This window comes from Mesoplodon densirostris, chromosome 14, assembly GCF_025265405.1.
Source record: "Mesoplodon densirostris isolate mMesDen1 chromosome 14, mMesDen1 primary haplotype, whole genome shotgun sequence".
In the NCBI taxonomy this organism is placed as follows: domain Eukaryota; kingdom Metazoa; phylum Chordata; class Mammalia; order Artiodactyla; family Ziphiidae; genus Mesoplodon; species Mesoplodon densirostris.
Window position 1 is genome coordinate 74120752 of NC_082674.1, and position 27418 is coordinate 74148169.

General features: G+C 36.7%; 1 protein-coding gene across 3 annotated transcripts in view; it reads left to right on the plus strand.

The window, feature by feature from the left end:
• The window catches only part of MGAT4A (alpha-1,3-mannosyl-glycoprotein 4-beta-N-acetylglucosaminyltransferase A), a 116850-nt gene that overhangs the window by 60696 nt on the left and 28736 nt on the right, over window positions 1–27418 (plus strand). For all 3 annotated transcript variants that reach the window (XM_060116693.1, XM_060116692.1, XM_060116694.1), the window contains exons 5-7: window positions 5180–5313; window positions 25381–25427; window positions 26215–26328. In XM_060116693.1, coding sequence (XP_059972676.1) covers window positions 5180–5313; window positions 25381–25427; window positions 26215–26328 — 295 coding nt within the window. The remainder of the gene's footprint in view (window positions 1–5179; window positions 5314–25380; window positions 25428–26214; window positions 26329–27418) is intronic.

The following is a 27418-nucleotide window of genomic DNA, read 5'->3' on the forward strand; positions in this document are numbered from 1 at the left end:
TTGCTTCATTGTCACATCTTCTCTCACTCTGACTCTCCTAAGGACCCTTGTGAGTACATTGGGCTCACTTGGATAAGCCAGGATAGTCTTCCATCTCAAGAATCTTGCATCTCACATCTGCAGAGTCATTTTGGCATATAAGGTAATATAGTCACAAGTTCCAGGAATTAGGGTTTTGGCATCTTTGGGGGGTCATTATGCTGTCTCCCACATGGGAGAAAAGAGTATTTCAGAAAAGGAGAAGAGCAGCACAAAAGGTTTGTGATGGAAGGGATCATGGAATATTCTAGAAAGTGAAAGAAGGCCACTGTCATTGACGTGTAGATTGAGGGGAAGCATGAAACAAGATGAGGCTAGAGGTGTGTCAGGGCAAGTCAAGGCAGGGCTTTGCAGGCCATTTATAGGATTTGGGCTTTTCTCCTAAGAGCAGAAAGAAGCCAATGAAGGGTTTTAAGCAGGACTTAGTAAGGATGACTGTATATGATTTCAATTGTGCAGGGATCCCATTTGCTGCAATGGGATGAATGAGGATGTGCGAAGAAGAACAGATGGAAAGGACCTGATGAGAGGCTGTTGCAGTGATCCACTTGAGAGAGGATAAGCTTGGACTAGGGTGTACTGATGGTAGAGATGAAGAATTGGATTTAGAGTTGTTTGCAGTGCATGGGGACATGCATGGGAGGACAGAGAGAGGGACTGGATTTGTGGACTGAGGTAGAGGGAGTGGAGTGGTCAAGGATAAGTCCTAGGCTGCTGAATCGTGCAACTGGACGGATGGTGAGTGCTTCTCATTGAGATGGGGACAACAGGAAATGATTGGCAGAATTGGTTTGCAGGAGGGGATCATCAGTTCAATTTGGATATGTTAAGTTAGGAGGTGATCTTGAGTTATTGTCGTGGAAGATAGGCAGTGGGATATAGATCTGGAACCCAAAAGAGACATCTGAATTAGATTTAATGTTATGAGTCATCGTTTGCAAGTGACAAGTTGTTGAGGATACAGAGATGGATGAAGTCACCTAGGGCCCAGGACTTAGCCTTCAAGGTTCTCTAGCCGTTCATTTCAGGAAAGAGAAAGGTGAAGACAGAGACAGAGAAGGTGCAACTAAGCAGCAGGAGAAAAATAATTGCCATCGGACATAAGGGAAGAAATGAGGAAGAATTGACTAAAGCCACAAGGAAGCATGATAGGCTGAAATATTTGACTAGCAATAAATATTTAAAAAGGAAAGTAGTTTTAACTGAAGGTAGACTGAGGAATTGAAGATAAGGAATGCCAAATTAAGATTCTTCCTAAATTTTTCTTGATTTTAGAGGAAATAAGTACTAGAATTTGAAAACTTTCTGAGAAAGTTGAATAAAACTGATAAAACAGATGATAGCTCTCTCATATTATAAACTCCATGAGGCAGTGGCCTTACCTTTCTTATGACTGTGTTTTAGATTGTCTAGTACATAACAGATGTATTACAGATGCACAGTTAATACTTGAATAGGAAGTATTGGACAGTGAATCAGTGAAACAAAGTACTCTGTCCAGCCCCTCCCTGGGCTCTGTTTCTGTTTGGATCCTCAGTCCACCTTGCTCCTTCTTAAAGGATGACGTGGCCCCATTGTTTATGTTGCTGACATTTTTTCTTCTGAACTCTCACCCCTTAGAATACATTCATTTTCTACATTATAAACCATAGAAGAATAATTGTGTCAAACAGGACAGGCTGGGTTATGAGGTGGTAACTAACAACCCCCAAATCTCAGGAATTTAAGTAATTTAAGGTTTATTTATTTATTTATTTCTGCTAAAGTACACATTCATCAGGGTTAGCAGGGAGCCTTGTACATCACTGACCACTCAAGAGATCCAGGCTGATGGAGCATTTGCTGTATTGAATGTTCCTGGTGGCTCTACTGAGCAGAAAGGATTTCACACTGCAGTTACATGTGTTCAGCAGTGAGTTACACAATTGTCTGTTACTAGTCACATCCCCTCCCCCCAGCTCCCCAACCTAAGGGGACCTTACAACATGCCCAGAAGGCAGGAAAAGCTGTCTTTTTTTGTGGTATTCTGTGAATTACCCCTAGCATGGATACTCTAATTCTGTAGATTTAGCCGAAGTTAGTACTTGCCTTTTTAGTGCTTTTGGAGTCCTTGAGTGCCTTGGTTTAAACTAAAGAATTTAAATTTCAGCTCCAAAACAGTCTGTTTGGGAGAAGTGGCTTCTTCACTAAACATGCCATCTAAACTTAAAACAGAAACAGAACAACTTAAGACTGGTAGGGAATAGAGAATTTGCATTATTACTTTATGCCATTTTTCTTTGCATACGCTAAAGTCAGCATGGATTTTGCTTTTTCTGTGAACAAAGTTTCTGAACTTCATATGCGTTAACATTTCATAGAAATGCTTTATAGCATAGTTTATACTCTTTTAATGTATACTCTAAATATTTTAAAATTCTGAGGTAGATTAAAGTATATGGAAATTTGCTTTCAGGGTAACTCATCTTGTCTCTAGGCATCTCAGAGTAACATAGTCAAAACAGAAATCTTGATTGGGAGCCCTTTCCCCCTCAGGTGTGTTATTCTCAGTAAAAGATCCCATGTCCACTTACTCAGGTCATCCTCGACCCTCCCCTTCCCTTATCTCTGCCAGCCATAAGCCCCACTGGTGAGGGTCTCCACAGTGGATCCCAGATCTGCTCACTCATCTCCAACTTCAAACATCCTAATTCAAACCACCATCTTTTCCTTAAATTACTGCAGTAACTTCCTAACTGATCTCTCCAAAAATACTTTTATACTTGTTAACACTTTTATGTCTATTCTCCATAAAATTTGGTAATCTTTTAAAATTACAAATTGGATGTTGTCACTCCCCTGCTTACAACCTTACAGTGGCTTTCTCTTGCCCTCAGAATTAAAACTAAATTTAAGGGTATATGTGATCAGATCCCTAACTAATTCCTCTGAATCTAGGCTGATTCTGCTTTAGAGACATTCTATTCTTGCTATTGCTTGACTGTTCAGATCATCCTCTCTTCAGCGCCTAGCTGTTTCCTCATCTTCTTTCTCTTCTCTTTCTCATCATTAAGTACCAGCTTAGTTGATATCAGAGTCTTTCCATGACTGCACTGTCTGTAGAGGTACTTCCTCTTCCCCCCGTGCACTCTTTCTAATATTGCCATGTTTTAATTCATATACTACATATCACCCTCTAAAATTATTTATCTTTTTCCCTCTTGTAGAATGTATGAAAGGTCCCATGACGGCAGGGACCTTATCTGTGCTGTTATATTCCTAACACCTAATATAATGCCTTGCATTTAATAAGTGTTCAATGCACATGTTCAGAACAAATATAGCAAATCTTTTTTTTGAGCCCTTGGAAACTCTTCATCCCAAAATGGAAGAGAGGAATGTGGTATGGAAACTTGGGGGACTCCCTTAAGCTATTTGGACCTTAGAACTGCAGAATCACGGCGGTAGAATCATGGATCCATGATCTTTACACGTCCTTCTAACTTTAGACTTCTATGACCTCTAAGTGTTTTGTAGTATCTCCAATAAATTGTTACATAATTAAGACTTAATTTTAACTTTTGCAAAATACTTCTCTACTGATGTGTAACACTTAGGATACTAAGACTTTTTTATTTTATGTCTTTAGTTTTTAAATTTTTTGGCCACGCTGCGCGGCATGCGGGATCTTAGTTCCCCGACCAGGGACTGAACCCGTGCCTCGTGCAGTGGGAGCACGGAATCTCAACCACTGTACCACCAGGGAAGTCCCTAAGACTTTTAAAGATATTACATTTAAAAACTAACTGTGAAGTACTCTAATATAACATGTGTTCCTAAATATTATTGTGCTATGCAAAATTGTGCAATAAAAGGAGAAAAATGGGGTCAGGATCACAACACTCAAAAGCGTTGTCAGTTACACATAAAAGATAAGCTAATAAAAGCAGTGGCACAATTTTGCACGTATTAAATGATGGAGAAATGCATAAATACAACAAATATGGCATTCTACCTTGAAAAAGACTTGAGGTTTGCTTGTTAAAGTGGGCTTCAGAAGGACTGCAGCTTGGAAGCTTTTTGTGAAGTGGTACAAAGCGGATTGACTGAAATCTGGCAGAAAGTTGTAACACCAGGTGTAGATAGCTGTGGTTCACAGCATGCAGTGAACTGAGGCAGCTGTGCATTTTGGGTATTTCTACATGGCTTGGTTCAGTATTCTGAACTCAGTTCAAATGGGTGCCATTTTCTGTGTTCACCTAGTGAGTGTTTGTCCCAGGGGAGAAATTGCATAAAAGCAAATGTGAAATTGACTTCATGCTCAAATTGTTCTCTAATGTATTAATCATGTAGGAACAATTTGCATTTCAAAACAAGCATTATAGTAGAACTGACTAATTTTAGACTTAAAAAAAGTTGCATGAATAGTACACAGTTTCCATATACCTCCCCCAGTTTCCGTAAATGTTCACACCTTGTATAGCTATTGTACAATGATCAAAACCAAGAAATTAACATTGATGCTATGCTGTTAACCTTAGATCTTAGAGTTTGTCATTTTATTATTATTATTTAATCTGTTCCAGGATCTGACTCAGGATCCCATATTTCATGTAATTGTTATGTCCCCTTAGTCTTCTCCAGTCAGGGACAGTTCCTCATCCTTTCTCTGTCTTTCCTGATCTTTGGGGAGTGTCCCCCTAATTTGGATTTGTCTGACATTTCTTCATGGTTAGGTTGAGGTTATGAATTTGGGAAGAAAACCACAGAAGTGATGTAGTGTCCTCCTTAGGACATCTTATATATGACATGTGAGACTTTAATTTTTAAGATGTGTTTAATGTTTCTAAGTTTTAGTTGTATAATAAAATCTGTTGTTTATACTTTACCATCATTCATTTTTAACGTGTGGTTTAATGTCTTTAATCTTTATCAGTTCTTTGACATTGTTTCTTTTCTTATGGAGAAGCCATGTGGAAAAGAATTACTGTATAATAGGTGTGCCCCATATTTTTGATTATTTTTCTTTCTTTTGATGTAGTATATTTGATCCCCCAATTCTATCAACTTGAGAGGGTATAATACTTGTAAAACAGTGGTGTTTTTCTGCATTGTCTTTGCAAAATCTTTTAATATAATTACTATCATTATTTTGTTTCAGTTTCAATAGTAATGGGAGTTCCCACAGTGAAGAGAGAAGTTAAATCTTACCTCATAGAAACTCTTCATTCCCTTATTGATAATCTGTATCCTGAAGAGAAGTTGGACTGTGTTATAGTAGTCTTCATAGGAGAGGTAATTATTTAATTGTTGCTCTTTTTTTTTTTTACCACATATAATCTGTAAGAGTTGAAACCATATTTTGAATAATGCTTTTATAAACCTTTTTTATAAAATGTGATGAGTAAAGCTTAGGTAGTATATTCCATCTGATAGTTAAATATAAGTTTAACTTGTGTTTGCCTTAACTTCTCTTGTGCAGTTACAATCCAGGAATGGTAATATCTTGTTAATAGGATAATAATATATTCATAGATCTTTATGAACAGCGAGTCCCCATTTCTGGCTCTAGGACCTGAATTTGGAGGTTTGCATTGATGTTCTTTGGGAGTTTTGAAACCTGAGAAAGGTTTAGGCTGGGGTTTTATCATCTCTTTATTCTCTCTACCCCTTCTCTGTCCTCCCAAGATGCAGCCACATTATTATTTAAAAAGTCAAATATCATGTTAATTATAATTATTATATTGCTTATATTTTAGTCTCCTCAAAAGATATGGGGAAAGAATAAATCTTGAGGAGGTTTTCTTTAATGATGAAAAAGCACCCTAGAGTAAATATTTCCTTAATTATTATATAGAATTTCGGTATGTGAGAAGATTTATAACCTCATCTGGTTCTGGCCCACTGATTCCCAACTTTTCAGTGTTTCCTGTCTTTTTTTTTTTAATGAAAATGTTCTTGTGTCTTCTTTAATATAAAAAGTAAACACATGTATATTGTTCAAAACAATTACAGAAATGTATATTGAAAAATTACCTGTAATTCCTCCATGTAGATATAACTACTATTGCTATTCTGAAATATGTATATCTTAAGAAATTTTTCCTGTGGCTGTATACATATATATAAATGGAATTGTTCTGTATATTTCTTAGTATCATGGATATTTTCCCATGGTAAAGTGAATAGTTATCACACCATCATTGTTATGGCTATATTACATTCCATTGTATGGTTTTATCATACTTTATTTAATTTCTGATTGACAGACCAATTGAGACTGTTTCCACACGTTTGCTATTCTTTTCGGCATTGTATTGAACATTACTGTAAATAAATGGCTGTGCACTTGTCTGGTTACTGATGCGGGATCAATTCCCAGAAGTGGAATTGCTGGGTAGAGTGCCACATACATTAAATGTTCACACCTGGGCAAGACGCTCTGCAGAAGTTGAGCCATTAATACCCTTTTTCCAGCAGTCTGCGAGAGAGCTTGGTTCCCTGTCCCCATGCTCTGTGAGATATATTAGTCTTTAAATTTATTTTGGCCAATTTGATGGGTAAAAATAATACATTGCTTTTGTTTAATTTGGATTTGTTTACTGAATGGGATTAAATGTTGGTTTATATATATTTTGACCATTTGTATTTATACTTATTTTTATAGCCTTTGCTCATTTTTTTAATTTGTAAGAAATTTTCATATATGAGAGGAATTAACTCTTTGACATTAACTCTTTAATTAACTCTTTTGTTGTTTGCTTTTTTCATGAACTTCGTTTATGATGTTTTTTGTTTGTTGTAGAAATTTTACATTTTAAGTAATCAAATTTGTCAGTCACATATTGTATGTCAGTAGAAATGGGTACCGCCTCTTTGGAAAGCAGTTTGGCAATAACTATTACAATGTAAGTTTCCTCTGTGACCCAACATTCTCCTTCTAAAAATCAATCCAGTGGAAACATTTGCAAGTATGTAAATATATTCCAGCACATGACACATTTATACAGCTCCTAATGTGCATTGATAAAATAAATAGAGAAAATGGTCTTGTGGAATAGACTCGAAACTATTCGTAGCAGTTACTTTGAGAGTTGAGATTTTGGGGAGATACCATACAGTTTTGGAAAATTACAACTTTTTTGCAATGAGCGTGTATTGATTTTTATAAGAAAAAAAGCCTTAAAATTTAAAAACTACCAAATGAAAAATGCTCCTTATGCACTTGAAAAATAGTATTCAGCCTATAGACAGAGATTAGCTGCATGAAGATTCAAGACCCTCTTGCTGTAGCCATTTCTCTGATCACTCAGATGTAATAACGCTGGGTTTGGAGTCACATGACCTGTGTTCAGGGTCTGGATTCTGCCACTTGAGCAGGTCGTTTTCTCTTTCAGCCTCAGTTTGTTCATGTCTAAAAGGAGAATAGTGCCATTGAGCCTTGTGAGCTCAGCACTGCTGCAGGGAGATGCAGTGAGATCGTGCATGGAGAGACGCTGTAAACTGAAAATGCGGCCCATGGGTCAGCAGTGTTCTGACCTCGGAGGACTTCTCTCCTGAACTGCAGTGTTTGTATATGTGTGTATATAGAATTTCAATATTTGAAAGAAAATCTATTCTGAACAGAAGAATTAGTTTACAGAATTCATTGCATTGCCTTTAGGCAATCTAAAATTATTAATCACCACATTTGGTTCTACGTTTGATTAGGAGTTTTTACCTAAGTGTCTGGTAGCCTGGGGCTCATTTAACACTAGTCCCAAGTGCCTGTTCTGCGGCTTTGACCGTGATCTACGTGTGGGATGGTTCCTCATCTAGATCTCTAGCCTCTTCCCGAGTCTCTATTTCCAACTGCCTACTTGATAACATTATTTGAAGTATCTCATGGGCAACTCTTAATCTGTCCATAACTAAATTAGTCTGATTTCCCCAAACTGCTTCTCTTCCAGGTTTCCCGTCTGTTTATTAAAGGCTCTTCACATCATAGTGTTAGTAGGTCTGGGCTGTAGTCATTCTGCTCTCAGCTCATTGAATAAGACCTTGGATGTTCTCAGTTCTGTTTGTGTTATTCCTCAACCCGAAACATTGCCTCTTCCTTTCTCTTATTCCTCCTTCGGGCCCCAGCTCATCCCTTTTATGAAACTCTCCCCACTCTCCCACTTGAAATTAATCTAGAGTAAATAGGACCAAGTAATTTATCTTTTGCAAATATTTTCAGCTTTTATAAAAGTGTGAATTACCTCAGGTCCACTTTAACATGTGAGGAGAAAATTAAGAATGAAAAAACTGGACAAGAATACACATAGACAGTAAAGGAGATCATAGTCTCTTCATTCTTGTTTTAGTTTCTGTTCTTTGTATTTTCTTTTTTTCTTTGAAGGGAGAACCATAAGATGCCCCTCAGGGAGGAGAGGAAAGAGACAGAAAAGTAATTATTTGCTGTGTTTCTAGTTCTTTGCTCCTCTCTGATGATTTTTCCTTTGGGGGTCCATTGGTCTTATATGATGAGACATTTACAGAACATTCAAGGTTTTGAACAGTTGGCTGTTGATGCATTATTTAAAGTTCACTGACTGTATTCTGGAATTGCAGGAGGAATGGAGAGGAATGAATTCCACCTGCTCTGAAGGATCCATGAGATAATCCAAGTGTGGTGTTCACATTTTAAGATTGTATCATTCTTGTGTTTACTTTTACTTAGAATATAATGATTATTTTTGTATCCTAATGATCCTTGGTTGTCTGTATGCCTCCTTATTTTTTATGTTATATATTTGATTATTAATTTATAATGTTTCTTCTTACTTTATATAATTATTTCTATTATTTCTGTCATGATCATTTCTGATAGAATGTTTTCCTACAGTGTACTCTGAATTTTACCAAAAATTGTTTTTTCTGTCCCATTCTTATATCTGGAGAGCTCCCTGTTTTATGAAGCTTGGTGAAGAGAAGTGTCTTCCTCTCACTATGGAAACTAAAAATGCCAGATATTTGCTTAACCAGTTTTCAGGCATGTGACCTGGGCTCAGCCATGTGGGTATTCCTTTCCTGGACTTTGAATGGAGCTTCATTGTTTTCAGATGACACAGAAAACCCCCTCTAAAACGGATTGTTAGAAATAATAGGGAAATTTATCAAGGTGGCTGGATACAGGATCAGTTTATATTTCTGTACGCCAGCAGAAATATATTTTCTAAGGAAGCAGGGATTGTGGACAGTCCATTCTGGTGATAGTGGTGGTGGTGTCGTCTCCAGGGGCCACAGGGGCAGTGTCCAGAGCATCGAGGAATGATGGTGAGGGCTTTGCAGGCTGTGGCATTAGGAGCATTCTCTGATTTTTGGCTGTGGTCCAGGGTTATTTCTGCCACCTTCCTAGCCTGCTTCCTCAGCCTAACTGGAGGTTCTATAAGTTCTAACCAATCATTGTCCAGTAAACTGCTTTTCTGACTATCCTGCGTGAGTCAGTTTCTGTCGGTTGCAACTGAGATCGTGACCGATACAGGTTGTATCTTCAAAAATACCTGAATTGCGCAATCAACATGGAGGCACAAGCGTAGATGGCTAAATACTATTCGAAGTGAAAGAAAGAGACGAAATGAGTTTTTGAAGTGGGTTTCAGCCAGAATTTTGCCTAAACCGTAACACCTAGATTATGTTGATGATAACCACAAACATTGCTGGGACTTTGGAAGAAGAACTTGAGATAGCCTATCTTTCATATCATTCTAGGTATTCACATTATTTCTGCAGTTTGCCTAGAAACAATCCAAAGGCCATATTTAATTTTTAAGTTCCTAAATGATAGAATTCAAGTGGAGATTCTATAATGAAATAACAAATTCATCATGTTGGAAAAACAGCTAGAAGTAGTCTCTGAAAAACTGAGTTTAGAGAATTTCTGGCTTCTTGGAGTGTTTAGTATTTGGCATGAGAACAGCTTTCCTTTTTATTCACTTTTAGGTTTTACTGTCGTACATATTCTAGTTTGTGTTTTACAGTCAGAGTGCCAGAGGCCTTTACTATGCTGTCTTTAAATTCTTTGGTTTAAATTGGGTTAACAGTACTAGTTGGTTAGCAGGCCTATGGGCAGGATTTGCAGAGCAGGTAAATTTGTAAATGAATACAGAAGTTGAATAACCAGAGAGAATTGATCAAGTTGCTGTGGAGTTTTTATTTTTTATTTTTATTTATTGTTATGTATTTTATTTACAAGGGAAGATTATTTCCCACTTATTTAATTTTTTGGATAGGTAATAGGATCACATGGTTTAAAAATTATAAATGTGTGTATTGTATACCTTGAAAAGTCTCTCCTCCAAGGCTGTCCCTCGCCTGTTATGGTGGTTGTACCCGTTCAGCGGTATTTAATGGGTATATGTGTGGATATATTTTTTTCTCCCCTTTTCTACATAGATGGTATAATACTAACTTTTCATATTGTAACATTAAGAGCTACTTAGATTTATTGTCAATTTTGATAAAATATCTTCCAAGAAAGTGGTTCATTTTATCAAAATTTTAAAATTTGCTTTATATGGAGTGGAGCAAAGTAAACTTTTGTTCTTTTTGTGGTTATTTCTCCCCGATTTCTTTGTTTATGTGTTTGTATTTGTGCGCCGTCCCCCTTTTTGATAGGTTAGCTAGTGGAACTGTTTTTATTTATTATCCCCCAAACCATCTTTTGGGTTTATTTATTGTTTCCCTTTTTTTGTTTTCTAATTTATTAATGTCTGCTTTTAACATTATTAATTTTTTCTGGTTTTGTTGGTTCCATTTTATACTCTTCAAACATCTTGACCCAAATGCTAAATTGATTTATTTATTATTTGCTATTTATTTATTTCCTTTTGCTAATATAAGAACTAATATAAATTTTCTTCTGAGTACTGTGTTAGCTATATCCCATAGGTTCTGACGTGAAATGTTTAAATTCTTATTAGTCCATGATTTTTTTTAAATTGAAGTATAGTTTATTTACAGTATTATAGTTTCAGGTGTACAACATAGTGATTCAATATTTTTATAGATTATACTCCATTTAAAGTTATTATAAAATATTGGCTACATTCCTTGTGCTGTTCATTATATCTTTGTAGCTTATTTATTTTATACGTAGTATTGTTAGTTTGTACCTCTTAATCCCCTACCCCTACCTTGCCCTGTCCATGATTTTGGTTTATGTTTCCTCTTTGACCAAGGAGATGATCAAGAGAGTTTTTAAACTTTCTTATTGGTAGGGGCTTTTTGTTTTCTGGATTGGTTATTTATTTTTTGAGGAAGTTTCACATTCATTTTTTAAAACTATTTTGAAATCATTTTTGACTTACAAGGAAATGGCAAAAGTTGTACAGAGTTCCGAGATACCCTTCAGCCAATCTCCCCAAATACTAGCATCTTACATGACCATAACATAATTATCAACAGCAGGAAATTAACATTGAAACTATATTTTTAACTAATCAACACACCTTATTTAGATTTCTCCAAATATCCCACTAATGTCCTTTTATGACCTTGACACTTTTGAAGAACACTGGTTATTTTGTGGCATGTCATTCAGTTTGGGATTGTTTGATATTTCTTTTTTTTTTTTTAACATCTTTATCGGAGTGTAATTGCTTTACAATGGTGTGTTAGTTTCTGCTTTATAACAAAGTGAATCAGTTATACATATACATATGTTCCCATATCTCTTCCCTCTTGTCTCTCCCTCCCTCCCACCCTCCCTATCCCACCCCTCTAGGTAGTCACAAACCACCAAGCTGATCTCCCTGTGCTATGCAGCTGCTTCCCACTAGCTATCTGTTTTATGTTTGGTAGTGTATATATGTCAATGCCACTCTCTCACTTTGTCACAGCTTACCCTTCTGCCTCCCCATATCCTCAAGTCCATTCTCTAGTTGGTCTGTGTCTTTATTCCCGTCTTACCCTTAGGTTCTTCATGACCGTTTTTTTCCCCCTTAGATTCCGTATATATGTGTTAGCATAAGGTATTTTCTTTTCTCTTTCTGACTTAATTCGCTCTGTATGACAGACTCTAGGTCCATCAGAAGAAGATGTGGCACATATATACATTGGAATATTACTCAGCCATAAAAAGAAATGAAATTGAGATATTTGTAGTGAGGTGTTTGATATTTCTTTATGATTAAATTCAGGTTGTGCGTTTTTAGTAAGAACACCATAGAAGTGATGTATTCTTTTTCAGAGCCTCGTGTTTAGAGGATGTTGATATATCTCATTGCCAGCAGTGTTAACTTTCATCACTTGATTGAGATGGCGTCTGCCAGATTTCTCTACTGTAAATATTCTCCTTTTCTGTATGTACCTTGTAGCTATCTTGTGGGGTGATACTTTGAGATCATGCAAATATCCTGTTTCTCATCATAAGTTTTTGCCAGCTAATTTAGCATCCTTGATGATTCTTGCCTGCAGTAATTACTATTGCACATTTATTGTACTATCATTACTATAATTACTATTGTATGATTTATTAATTGGAATTCAGCTATAAGGAAGATCTATCCTTTTCCCCAATTTCATTTATTTTCTCAGTTATTTATGTCAGTGTGTTGTGGATATTACTGTAAATTTTTTACTTTGTTGCTCAAATTGTCCCAAATTTGGCCATTTGGGAGCTCTTTGAGTTGGCTACTCTCTCCTTTCAATATGCCCCATCATTTTTTCTTATTTTCTAGCAATATAAGATGTTCTAGGTTTATTTTGTATTTTCCCTGCCCCTGTCCTAGAATCAACTATATCCCCAAGGAACCTGGTTCCTTTTATTGGAGAATGGTAATAGAAACCAAGGCCTGGGCTCTAGATGTGCTCCTTGTTCCTGAGGGATCATTGCTTCTGACCTTTTCAGTGGGCAGAGCTAGGAAATACATGTATTCATACATACACATGCATGCACACATATATACATCTATGTAAGTCCTGTGTGCATCCATTTGTAGGTCCAACCCAATACCACAGGGTTCATCCTAGCCTCCCCCATTCCTTAATTTTAACTCTTTTCTCCAACGGTGAGAAACTTGGTCCTCATGATTCACAATATATTTACTTACTTGCTTAAACCTAAATAAACATAAAGTACATTCTCAATTGATAACCTACTTAAACCTATTGATTAAAGTTCATTTTCTAATTTTCCTCAAGAAAGGTCCTTGTGAGCAATTTTCCCTGAGGTCCTATGTGATCAAAAATGTTATCTTCTGCCTTTATATTTGCTTGGGTATAGAAACTGTCAGTTACATTTCCTTTTCTTTCTTTCTTTCTTTTCCCTTTTTTTTTTTTTTTCCCCAGAGGATGGGGGAATGGTATAGTGCTATTGCTGAAGCTAGCCAGATGACCTTCCATCTTTCTTATTTGTTGCTGTAAGAAATCCATATTTTACCTGGTTGCCCAAAAGATTCTTTTTTTATCTTTAAAGCCTAGTAACTTTGGTGTACTATGTCTTGATTTTAACCATTGTAGATCATTTTTCCCTGGCACAGGATATGTTCTTTAGGTATAGAGTCAAGTCGTCTTTAATTTCAAGAAAGGACTTTTGAATGGTATTTTTATTATGAAAATTTTAAGACATACAACAAAATTGAAAGAATTTTACAGCAAATACCTGTTTACCTCCTACCTAGATTCTACCAATGTTTTAGTATTTTCATTTATCGCATCTCTATCCATCATTAATCCATTTTATTTTCTATTGTAAAATGTCTTCAAAACTCTGCCCGTTTAAAAAAATTGTGTGGTGGTGGTATTGAGTTTTTCAGAGTTCTTTGTGTATACTGGATACCATTCTTTTGTCAAATATGTGTTTTTGTGAATATTTTCTCCCAATCTGTGGAAGTCTATTCATGTTTTTGCCTTGTCTTGGCGAGCAGAAGTTTTTAATTTTAATGAAGTCTAATTTGTCAATATTGCCTTTTATGACTCTTGCTCTTCATGACCTGAGAAACCCTTGCTTACCCCAAATCATAAAGATTTTCTTCTCTGAAAGCTTCATGTTTTAACTTGTGCATTAGGTCTGTGATCTATCTCAAGTTAATTTTTGGTCATGTTAAGTTCACTGTTTTTTATATAGATGTCATTTTCTTCCATAACCAGTTATTGAAACACTTTCCTTTCCCCATTGGATTGCTTTGGTGCTTTTGTTGAAAATCCAGTGACCCTATAAGTGTGGGTCTTTTTTCTGTTCTGTTCCATTAATCTGTGAGTTGATCCTTATGCAAATTCCTCACTATCTTGATTACTATAGCTTTGAAGTATTGAAGACAGGTAGGATTAAGTCCTCCAACTTTGTTCTTTTCAAGATTGCTTTAGATATTTTAGATCTTTTGCATTTCCATGTATATTTTTAAATTATCACAATCATTTCTGCTATCTGGAATTGCTTCACCACAGCAACTGCTTCAACGGGGTGTTTTTTCTTTTCAATTACTGAGGAAATATTTGGTCACAATTTCTCACCTATTTTGTTGCTATCAAGTGTAGCTTTTGTTGTGTGTGGGTTTTTTTTTTTTTTTTTTTTTTTTTTTTTTTTTTTGCGGTATGCGGGCTTCTCACTGTTGTGGCCTCTCCCTTTGCGGAGCACAGGCTCTGGACGCGCAGGCTCAGCGGCCATGGCTCACAGGCCCAGCCGCTCTGCGGCACGTGGGATCTTCCCGGACCGGGGCACGAACCCGTGTCCCCTACATCGCCGGGTGGACTCTCAACCACTGTGCCACGAGAGAAGCCCGCTTTTGTTGTTTTTGTTCATAGGTTTTGTTGAAGCTCTCCTTTTTGTCTTACGTTTTTCTGTAGTTGCTGTGTTGGTTCCTTTTTTATGAATCATCATGGAAGGAGGGACAGAGTAGTGTTCCAGACTAACTGTGTGTGTGTGTGTTTTGTTTTGTTTTTTTTCCTTGATCAAACCATCAAACCATTTGTAGCTGCCACAGAGTCGGGCTGCTTCCTGCAACTATAACTACTCTGCACAGTTCTGCACATTACCTCGGGTTATTGGAACCAAACTGGGTTCCTTTTGAGTTTGAGAATTTTGGTTATTAATTTTGGTCTTACTGAAAATGGAGTTTGCAGTTTTGTAACTGTTTCTCATTGGTGATTGTGTGTAATATCAGTGCTGTGTTCCTGGGTGAACTCTGTATGAGTGGTTTAGTCTTTTCTGGTTAGACCCTTTAGTGGTGCTTTCAGCCAGGGGTTAGTTACCTGAATGCTTTGGAACTTTTTTCCACCCCAAAGCACCTGAGAAGTACAGTAGCCTCAGAAACAGTCACCCTGTCTGTACTTATGTTTTCTCAAACTCTCATACTTACCTTTTGTCATCTTTTTTAATAGAGGCAAAAGAACAGATTTCATTCTAAGTATTCTTTTACTCGTTGAACTAAAGTGAGGAAGGTACTGAAGGATATTAAAAATCTTTAAAAAGGGGCCTCCCTGGTGGCGCAGTGGTTGAGAATCTGCCTGCTAATGCAGGGGACACGGGTTCGAGCCCTGGTCTGGGAGGATCCCATATGCCGCAGAGCAACTAGGCCCGTGAGCCACAACTACTGAGCCTGCGCGTCTGGAGCCTGTGCTCCACAACGAGAGAGGCCGCGATAGTGAGAGGCCCATGCAGTGCGATGAAGAGTGGCTCCCACTTGCCACAACTAGAGAAAGCCCTCGCACAGAAACGAAGACCCAACACAGCAAAAATAAATTAATTAATTAATAAACTCCTACCCCCAACATCTAAAAAAAAAAAAAAAACTTTAAAAAATCCGTTAGACAGTGGATCGTGCCCTTAACTTGTAGTCTGGCATTACACAGGAATATTTTTTTCTGTACCCTTGTCTTCGTTTTTCCTTTTGAAAAAATATTTATTAGCTATATATGCACATGGCTAAGAGACCAGTAGTTCCTCAAGGTTAATTTGCTAAACAGCAGTCTCCTGTCTTCATTCTTCCTACCCCTACCCCCGTTTTCCTTTCTTTCTCTTCCCCACTTGCTTCCCCAGTGAGATCTTTTAGGTCTTTCAGCTCCAGCTGGCTGGCCACCAGGTAAAGTAGAAAAACTTCTGGTGATACTATTCAGTTGATTATCATTTTTTTTGGATCTTGTCAAAAACCAACTTTTAGTTTTATTAACTTTATCATTTCTCTATTTTTCATTATTTATTTTTTTATTGAACTGTAGTTGAATTACAATGTGTTAATTACTGCTGTACAGCAAAGTGACTCAGTTATACATATATGTACATTTTTTCTTATATTTTTCCATTATGGTTTATCTGAGGATATTAAATATAGTTTCCTGTGCTATATGGTAGGACCTTGTTGTTTATCATTCCTCTATTTTTCTATTTCATTAATTTCCACTCTTTACTTTTCCTTCCTTCTGTTTACTCTTAGTTTGGTTTACTTTTCTTTTTCTATATTTTTAAGGTGAACACTTAGATTATTGGTTAGAGAGTTTCTTTTCCTAATATAGGCAGTTGAAAGCTCTAAATCTCCCTTTTGAGTACCAGTTTAGCTGCTTCCCATAAATTTTGATATGTCAAGTTTTAATTTTCATTCAGATCAAAATACTTTCTAAATCCCCTTGTAATTACTTCTTTTACTCATGGTTTATTTAGAAATGTGTTTAATTTTTATCTATTTGTGTATTTCCCAAATTTCCTTCTCGTTTGATTTCTAATTCAGCTCCATTGTAGTCAGAGAACAAACTTTGCATGATTTCAGACCTTTTAAATTTATAAATACTTATTTATGGACTTGTGTATGGTCTATCCTGATAAGGTTCCGTGTGGTTTACAAAGAATGGATTCTGCTTTTGTCGAGAGGAGTGTTTTATTGAAGCCTGTTAGGTCAAGTTGGTTGATAGTGTTGTTCAAGTCTTCTGCAGACTTGCTGATTATCTGTCTAGTTATTAGTTGTTTCTATTCTCGATTTTAAACCGCAGATTACTGTCTTGGTGCTTCAGTAGTATTTTTGGCCTGTAATTTTTTTAGAAGGTAGATTTTAAGATGTTTACTTATGCATTGGTTATAAATCACAGAAATGCCAGTCAGGAAGAAAGTATATATATGTATGTATGTCTATATATATACACACACACACACACATATACACACATATATATGTCTATGTATATATAATATCCTATAAAACTTGCTTGTAATTCAACAAATATTTACTGACGCAGCGGTAAGTGTTAGGCATATCATCGAATAAAACAAAGCCTGTGCCCCATGAAACTTACATTGTAGAGAAGGACAGATAAAAAACAAATATATGATGTGTTAGATGGTAGAGAATGCTACGGAAAATAAATCAGAGTAAATAAGAAAGGGAGTACAGGGTTGCCAAGGGATGGTTTATTAGAGTGGTCAGGACATTCGGGCAAAGACCTGAAAGGTGCAAGAGTTGCACAGTCCAAGCAGACTAACAGCATGTGCCAAGGCCCTCAGGTGAGAGCATTGCTGGGCACATTTTGTGAAACAGCAAGGAGAGGCCTGTGTGGCTGGAGCAGAAAAGGTGAGGGGCTTAGCAGTAGGAGTCGGCAGAGGAGGAGTAGGTTGGGCTGGATCACTGAGCACGCTACAGGCCATCGTGAGAACTTTGCTTTTACCGTCAGTCAGGAAACTGTGGCAAAGTTTTTTTGTAAAGGGCCTCATGACAAATATTTTAGGCTTTGCAGGCCATACAGTCTCTGTTGCAACTGTTCAACTCTGCTGTTGTAGCCCCGAAAACACCAGAAACAATATGTAAATGAAAGGATGGGGTTGTGTTCCAATAAAATTTTACTTTATGAAAACAGGGAGTGGGTCTGTCTTGTGAACTGCTAATCTTGAAAGCCATTTGAGGGTTTCAAGTAGAGAAGCCACTTGGCTTAACGTTTTTTTTTTCTTTGAAGGCACTTAAAAAACTTTATTTTGAAATAACTTAGATTTACAGAAAAATTGCAGAAGTAATGCAGAGTATTCCCTTCACTGCTCTAATGTTAACAACTTATGTAGCCAAATAATCAAGACCAGGGAATGAACATTGATATAATACTATTAGCCAAACTGTAGACATTATTCATATTCCACTTTTTTCCACCCTAAGGTCATTAGTCTGTTCCAGTGTACAATCCAAAAGATCACACCGCATTTAGTTGTTCTGATTCCTTAATTTCCTCCTTTTTTTAAAAAATTTATTTATTTTTGGCTGTGTTGGGTCTTTGTTGCTACGCACGGGCTTTCTCTAGTTGTGGCGAGCGGGGGCTACTCTTTGTTGCGGTGCGCGGGCTTCTCATTGCGGTGGCTTCTCTTGTTGCGGAGCACAGGCTTTAGGCGTGCGAACTTCAGTAGTTGTGGCACACGGACTGAGTAGTTATGGCTCGCGGGCTCTAGAGCGCAGGCTCAGTAGTCGTGGCGCATGGGCTTAGTTGCTCTGCGACATGTGGGATCTTCCCAGACCAGGGCCCAAACCCGTGTCCCCTGCATTGCCAGGTGGATTCTTAACCATTGTGCCACCCAGGAAGTCCAATTTCCTCCTATCTTTGACAGTTCCTCGGTCTTTTCTTGTGTTTCATGAACTTGGAGACATTTCATGAGTACTAGTCAGTTATTTTTGTAGAATGTCTCAATTTGGGTCTGTCTGATGTTTTCTCATGATTAGATTGCAGTTATGCATTTTTGGTATAACTCACCTTTTAAAAGGATCACAGTGGCTGCTTTGGAAAGGGCAGAAGCGAGGAGCCTACTTAGAAAACTTGTAATAATCCAGGCTAGGCTTGGAGGTGGTGAGAAGTCATCAAACTAGGAACATATTTTGAATTGAATGGGTTCTGATCACAAAAGTTTGAGAACTGTTGCTGTAGCATCAGCCGACTGTTAGGAGAAGGAAAGGAAGAAAGGCTATGAGAGATATATTGAAAATGAAGAAGTAGGTTTCTTTTTTTCTTTTGTGTATCCTTCTAACTTCCGCTTTCTTACTTTTATCTTTGAACAGCTTGACTATTTTAGAAACTACAAGCTAACTGGTATTTGTTAGCCTCTGTTGGTACATCTGCACTGAATTTAAAGAACCTTAAAACCAAGCACTAGGTGTATAGGAATAGCTTTTCCTTGGACCCCTAGGGAAACAAAATTTATTATGAGCTGCCAGCTCCATTCTGGCACAGGCCTGTCATTTTAGTCCTTTTGATTTGTCACTTGTACACATTCTCTTTTTGGAATTCTTGGAATTTTTGGAATTCTCATTGGTTCTTTATTATATAAAAATGACGTCTGCTTCCAGCCATGATGGAGTTAATAAGGACTGGACTTACCTTCGTGCTATAAGCAACTAAAAAGCTAGACAAAATATACAATCCAGTTGTTCTCAGACAGTGGACAGCAGGCTGTGCAGGATGTGATTCCCTGAGAGAGAGAAATGAGCACCACGATTGTCCCAACTTTCTGCCTGGAGATATTTCCAGATCACGTTGCAGGAAGGGGAATCCTGAAGAGAGCAGCTGGAAATTGCAGAACAGAGTTCCAGAACAGAGACGCTGAACAGAAAACGATGGTGCCTTTGAGTCTTTGTTGGATGGGGACCCACATACACAGGGTGAAGCTCCACAGGTTTGGAAAAAGGATGATCAGGGAGCTGCAACCTGACCATATCCCGTTGCTCACATAGGATGAGGTTGACCGGCCAGAACGGTAAGCCCCTGGTGATAACCCAGGGCGTTCAGTGGAGACGACAAAGGAAGTGGTTATTCTCAACCCACCCCAGCAAAGCTTAGAGGCCTTTAAGGATCAGCTGATCCACAAATAACTGCCTGCTGGAATAAAGTTCAGCGCTTTCTAAAAGAAGACAGCAAAATCAAGACACTCAGCGGTGTGCATTTGTAATGTCCAGTATCAAATTAAAAATTGTTATTGTTAACCAGAATGCCAAGGAGCCCCCAAAAAAGTGACCCATAACTAGAAGAAAATTTAGCCCCTAGGAACAAGGATAGGGAAGACTTGGAACAGAGCTATCAACCGTGATATAAAGCCATCAGAGGTTATTTAGAAGATAACCAGCAAAGGTGGTGGATATCATCCTTATTATTATTATTATTATTTTTTTTTTTGCGGTACGCGGGCCTCTCACTGTTGTGGCCTCTCCCGTTGCAGAGCACAGGCTCTGGACGCGCAGGCTCAGTGGCCATGGCTCACGAGCCCAGCCGCTCCGCGGCATGTGGGCTCTTCCCGGACCGGGGCACGAACCCGTGTCCCCTGCATCGGCAGGTGGACTCTCAACCACTGCGCCACCAGGGAAGCCCCATCCTTATTTTTATGGCCTATTTCCAGTGACCGCTTGGTGGCCTGTTTGGCTAATTCAACCTTCCTGTCTCACCAGGACTTGTCTTTTCCAGTACAGCAGTGCAAGCCCAGCTTTCCTGCTCAGCATCGCATTGAGCAGCACCCCCCAGTCTGTACATGTGTATAATAATAGCATATTATACCCTCTAAAATATATACAAAATAGAAAATTTTACGCTATGATCTATTCCAGTGGATTATCTTGCACATACCCTGTCTAAGGGCAGAGGCAAAGCCCTAATTAACATATCAATTAATTTACAATATTCCTCTTAGTATTTTCTGTTTATTTTTGTCGATTTGAATAGAAATATGTATCAGATTTGGGCTCAGATGTCAAATCTTCAGACTTTCTTTGACTATCCTGTTTAAATAGGTTGCTTCCTTTTCTCTATTATTGCATACCAGTTATATAGCGCTTAATAAATATTCAGTTATAAATATATATATATAATTTTGGTTTTCTTTATGGACTGCATCTTCCACAAATTTTAAATTTCACAAGGCAGAGATCTTGTCTATTTTATTTGCTAGTCTAAACTCAGAGCTTGATGATATGGATATGATACGGATATAAATATCCCCAATTATGGTGTAGACACCAAGTAAACATTTGTGGAATGAAATGATTGGAAAGAAGATAGTAAATTTACATATGAAGGACATTTTTAAAAATCAATTTTTACCTTCAAGTTATTTAAAATTCAGTCCTCTTAATTTTATGTTCTTTTTTGATCTAGTGCTTAAAATTTCTTCCTTCTTTTTCATCTGGCTAACTGTTTTACAACTGGTAACTGTTTAAAGTTTCTGACATTTGTAACATTTGTTTATCTTTCATAGGAGGTTGCCTCTAACTTTCTGTTTTATTCTTCGGCCCATTAGAAATAAATTTCTATAATTTATTTATAAAAGTATCTTCACTCAGATTTCTAGTTCACATATTTGTTCTTTGCAGTATTACTGAACACAACAGCTATAGCATATTCAAAAGTGATGTGTTATTTTATATATTGATTTTAATTGAAAGTTTCCCTGAAATCATATGACTTTGTTACAGTTTCCTGACTGCCGTGACATTTGGCAAAGAATTATTTCTTTTCCAGTTGGACTTTATAAATTATTGATTTAGAGTAAAGATTGGAATTTATTACTGTCATTTCATCTAATTTATACACTACTGGTAAAATTGATTCCTAAGCCAAGTGTATATGTTGATGAATTGTTACGTGTGTATGACTCTATGCTGATGAATTGGTGTCAGTATTAGTGACTTACTTGAACCTGCTTTTATGCTTCTTAAACTTTTCCTTATACATCCCTAAGAGAAGCTGCTTGACCCATAGTTCTGTATGCACAATCTGAAATACTTTTTTTTTTACATTTAACGTTTTTCTATCTCTTAGTTTTTGTTTTTGATTATTTATTTATTTACTTTTTGGAATCACATAACATACAACTCACCTATTTAAAGCCAGAGTTCTGTAGCCATCATCTTAATCAATTTCTGGAAGATTTTCATCACCTCAAAGCGAAATTTCTGCACCCCTTAGCCATTACCCATTAATACTGCTCTCCCCCCAGCCCTAGACAACCACTAATCTACTTTCTGTCTCTATAGATATTTTTTAAATACTGGACATTTTATATAAGTGCAGTTATAAAATGTGTGGTCCTTTGTGACTGGCTTCTTTCACTTAGCATAGTGTTGTCAAGGTTCATCCATGTTGCAATATGTATTAATAAATCCTTTAGTTTTAATTAAAAAATTTAATTTTACTTAACCATGAAGAAGACTTGATTTCTCCAGGAGTGGGGGGAATGCTCTTTCTTCTTTTGCTATGTATGTCTACTCTTTTTCCCACCTGTCCCAATCATTATCACTCACATACCCTAAGAATATACATATCTCATTTATAGATTCACAGATATGTTCTCAGAATTGGAGGACAATATTACCTTTTTTTTAACATCTTTATTGGAGTATAACTGCTTTACAATGGTGTGTTAGTTTCTGCTTTATAACTAAGTGAATCAGTTATACATATACATATATCCCCATATCTCTTCCCTCTTGCATCTCCCTCCCTCCCACCCTCCCTATCCCACCCGTCCGGGTGGTCACAAAGCACCGAGCTGATCTCCCTGTGCTATGCGGCTGCTTCCCACTAGCTAGCTATTTTGCATTTGGTAGTATATATATGTCCATGCCACTCTCACTTCGTCCCAGCTTACACTACCCCATCCCCATGTCCTCAAGTCCATTCTCTACGTCTGCATCTTTATTCCTGTCCTGCCCCTAGGTTCTTCAGAACTTTTTTTTTTTAGATTCCATATATGTGTGTTAGCATACGGTATTTATTTTTCTCTTTCTGACTTACTTCACTCTGTATGACAGACTCTAGGTCCATCCACCTCACTACAAATAACTCAATTTCGTTTCTTTTTATCGCTGAGTAATATTCCATTGTATATATGTGCCACATCTTCTTTATCCATTCATCTGTTGATGGACACCTAGGTTGCTTCCATGTCCTGGCTATTGTAAATAGAGCTGCAGTGAACATTGTGGTACATGACTCTTTTTGAATTATGGTTTTCTCAGGGTATATGCCCAGTAGTGGGATTGCTGGGTCGTATGGTAGTTCTATTTTTAGTTTTTTAAGGAACCTCCATACTGTTCTCCATAGTGGCTGTATCAATTTACATTCCCACCAACAGTGTAAGACGGCTCCCTTTTCTCCACACCCTCTCCAACATTGATTGATTGTAGAATTTTTGATGATGGCATTCTGACCATTGTGAGATGGTATCTCATTGTAGTTTTGATTTGCATTTCTCTAATGATTAGTGATGTTGAGCATCCTTTCATGTGTTTGTTGGCAATCTGTCTATCTTCTTTGGAGAAATGTCTATTTAGGTCTTCTGCCCATTTTTGGATTGGATTGTTTGGTTTTTTTTTGATATTGAGCTGCATGAGCTGCTTGTATATATTGGAAATTAATCCTTTGCCAGTTGCTTCATTTGCAAATATTTTCTCCCATTCTGAGGGTTGTCTTTTCGTCTTGTTTATGGTTTCCTTTGCTGTGCAAAAGCTTTTAAGTTTCATTAGGTCCCATTTTTTAATTTTTGTGCTGGGAAAACTGGACAGCTACACGTAAAAGAATGAAATTAGAACACTCCCTAACACTATAGACAAAGATAAACTCAAAATGGATTAAAGACCTAAATATAAGGCCAGACACTATCAAACTCTTAGAGGAAAACATAGGCAGAACACTCTAGGACATAAATCACAGCAAGATCCTTTTTGACCCACCTCCTAGAGAAATGGAAGTAAAAACAAAAATAGTACCTTTTAAGAAGTCTCCACAGGCCTTTAAAAAATATTTCAGGAAAAAGCATTCTTTTAATTTAAAGCAGTGAAGCCCCCGACATCTCAGAGACTTCCTGTCTTATGGGCAACATTTAAGAGTTGGGGAGAGGCAAGGAGCGGCCTGAATGGGGACAAAGACTGGCCTGGCTGTGTGTTTCTAGGCCAGTTAGTTACATGTTTACTTTCTTCAGAAGAGCCCCACAACCACTCCCTTGGCTGATACCAGGTAGGGTCACTTCTGGTATATAATGGTGACACCAGTTACCGTCGCTTAAGTGAATCTTTTGCTAGTTGCGTCAGTTAACATGCAACATAAGGATTATGTGTAGTTTTAGATATGGATCACTTGCATTTCATAAATTTTATTATACATTACATAATAGATCTATGTTCACATAAGCTTATTCTTCTTAGCCGCCCTCTTGGATAGCTTACTGGACAGGGAGCTGGACTTGTTCAACTGTATTCCTGTTTCCTTGGCTAGGCAAATCACTGGCTCTCAATAAACGTTTATCAAATTGAATTTCACGTATTACTAAACTCATTAAAGGTTATATAAACCAGACTTGATTATGTTCTCTAAAATCATAGCCTGATGAATGGTAGGATGTGCTTGGGTTTACGTAGGGGAAGGACGGAGGGTTTTGAGCTGTGTGCTAGTTGTGTTTCCATAGTTCTTTAAGAGTTTGATGGATATGGTCTTAATAAGTTGTCTCACTCCTACATCTTTAACAATAAAAATAGGAATTACTTTCAGTTAACAGAAATTAAAGTTAAACTACTTTTCCAAAAAGCCTCCTCTAAAACAACTTTTTATAATTCAGTAGTTTCGTAATTTCCAGTGTTAAAACAAACCAAAAAGATAAAGCTCATCTTCCTCAAGTATTAAGTGTTTTGGCCGTCTTTATAACATAGATTGTACTAGGGATATCATTGATTCCTTCTAACAGTTGAGTATTTTAAGTTGTCACTGTAGTTAAAATTGGTCGGGAGTATTGGCTCTCCACTTGTATGTATAATTTAGAAGTTTACAGTTTTGATAAACGTTTTTTTCTGACTGATTAAAGTACTTTTGACTTGGGTTCTCATTATCAGCTTAATAATAAAATAATAATACAGAATAACACTGCTTTTTATTACATAGCTTTATCATGTAATGTCATAGTGTCTGAGGTATTGTTTCCTCCCCCCTCCCTTTTTCTTTAAATAGGATAGGAAACTGAGGCTCAGAGCTTGACTTTCTTTAGATTATACAGGCCAGTAGCTAGAGAGGCAAATCTGGAACCTGGGTTTTATGATTCCAAGTGGAAAAATCTTTCCCTATAGCGTTCTGCATCTGTTATTTATTCACTACTTACAGTTTGGATATTGCAGAAGAAGTAGAAATAGTTTCTGTGCTCACTTTTTTCTACTGAATTGAACGTAGACAATTGAAAACGATAAAAACTTAAGAATCTGCTTATTGTATGAGTTAGTACTCAGTGATATATAGCAGTGCAATACAGTAGAATACAGAAGTGCAAATCCCATAAGTTGTCTGAAAATTTCATGTTTTCAATGAATGTTTTAATCATTAATTTTGAGTTCAGAATTAAAAGTTAAATAAAATATAAAGGTAAAAATATAAAAACATGAATGTTTGTATAATTGTTTTTTTCTCTCCCAGACAGATATTGATTATGTAAATGGTGTTGTAGCCAACCTGGAGAAAGAGTAAGTTCTTCTTAATTATGGAAATGAAAATATTCTATTTACTATTATCTCTTGGCTTTTTGCTAAAAGAAAACACCTTCTTTTACAGTTCATTTTTTTGTGGAGTTCAGTGTTCACTGGACCACCTATCATTGGTCTTTTATATTATCATAAAGTATGTGTATGTATATCAAGTTATCTGATGGGATACATTGGTGTATTTCATTTTGGAAAAGACTTGAATGTCATATATATGTAACACTATCAAACAACAATTTTTAATCTTGAAGACAGTGAATAGAGAGTCATATGAGATCACTTAAATCTTTCACCCTCTGTTTAGCAAGAAAAAAAAATTTCTGCTGTCAGGGCAGCTAGTCAGGTAGCAGTTTCAAACCTCAGTGCTAAACTATGTCTAAAAATCTGCAAAGGTTTATTAACAGTTTATTTTGAGTGGGGCACATAGCAGGTAACAGATGGACAGCTTAGTAAGTTGCAGATACCATTAGTTTTTATAATATTGTCTTCGTAGTTTTAAGAGCAGTATCATGAAATTAGTCCTGATATGGGTTTCTTCATTGAAATGTATCTCTTGTTGCCCCCAAAAGACATATCTTTTACTTTAAAAGGAAAGACAAAAGAGAAGCAAAGGTCCTTGTTTAAGATAATGTGGCTCTACCTTTGTCTATCAATATGCTAAAACCAGAGATCTTTTTAAAATGTATTTTTATGTTATACATATAAGTTGATCATTAAGATATAAAATCCCACAGAACTTAAATAACTCAGCCAACCTTTCTCATGATAGATTTTCTAAAGAAATCAGTTCTGGCTTGGTTGAAATAATATCACCTCCTGAAAGCTATTATCCTGACTTGACAAACTTAAAGGAGACATTTGGAGATTCTAAAGAAAGAATAAGGTAAGCCTGTGCACCCTTGTGAGTATAATAGGTAATAAATGTCATCCTTGTTTATCGAAGCTTAACTCATTTTAGGGTTGAGCTAATTAGTTGAGAGCTAATGACTTTTTGATTATTTTATTGGAAATTCTGTGGAGTTTCTGATGAGAGATTGAATTTGGTAAACCTAATGAATTTTATAACCGTGCTGCTCTGTGTCGTTATAACTTTTCTTAAGAGTATATTCAGTATAACTCAAAAGTTAGTCCAGATAGAAATCTCGTGTCTGTGTGTAACATAAATGAGAACAGATCCAATAAAAGTGATCAAAACAATAATACTCTTGTGCAGAATTGTATTGCAATAAAATCATTAGTCAATTGAATTTATTTATCTCTGAATCTCTAAAATTGAAAGAGAAACTTTCCTTGTGTTGTTATTAAAGACAAAGTAAGCTAAGAGATATTGGCATTATTTTGGGGTTGCCTATAACCAGAAAAAAGGACAAAAACACTGTGTTGGGAAGAGATTTATTGTATTTCTTGAGTTGTTAATTTGTCACAAAAACAGATATGTCCCTATAATTGGTTAATTATCTCTCAATAAATATAATGTTATTTTAAAAATTTAGGATTGAATTTGTTTGAAAAAAACTATGGATAGACTCATTAAATTCATATCAGTTGGTAAGGTATTTTCTGGAGAAGTTTACTTAGTGGTTCAAAGCTTTTATTGTGTGCTTTTTTTTTAAAACTGGCTTTTAGAAAAACCACTTCTCTTTTTAACATTGGTCAGTGTGTTTCTGTAGACTGCCAAGAATTCACCAAAAGGACCTAATATTGTAAATTTTAATATGATGTTTTGGGTTTTTAAAGAATTTTTACCTGTATGTGAAGCACTAGTTCCTAGAGACATTAAGATATTACTGGAAAAGGGGGCTGTGGTCAAGAAAATTTGGAAAATATTGGATTAAAAACTTTTTTTCAGCAAATGTATTTCCTGCTGAATGTTTAAATGCCTCTAATATACTAATACGTCTCTAGAAGAGGAATATGTGTCCTTCCCAAACTTACTTGACATTAGATTCCTTTTTTCCTCAGGACACCTTGAG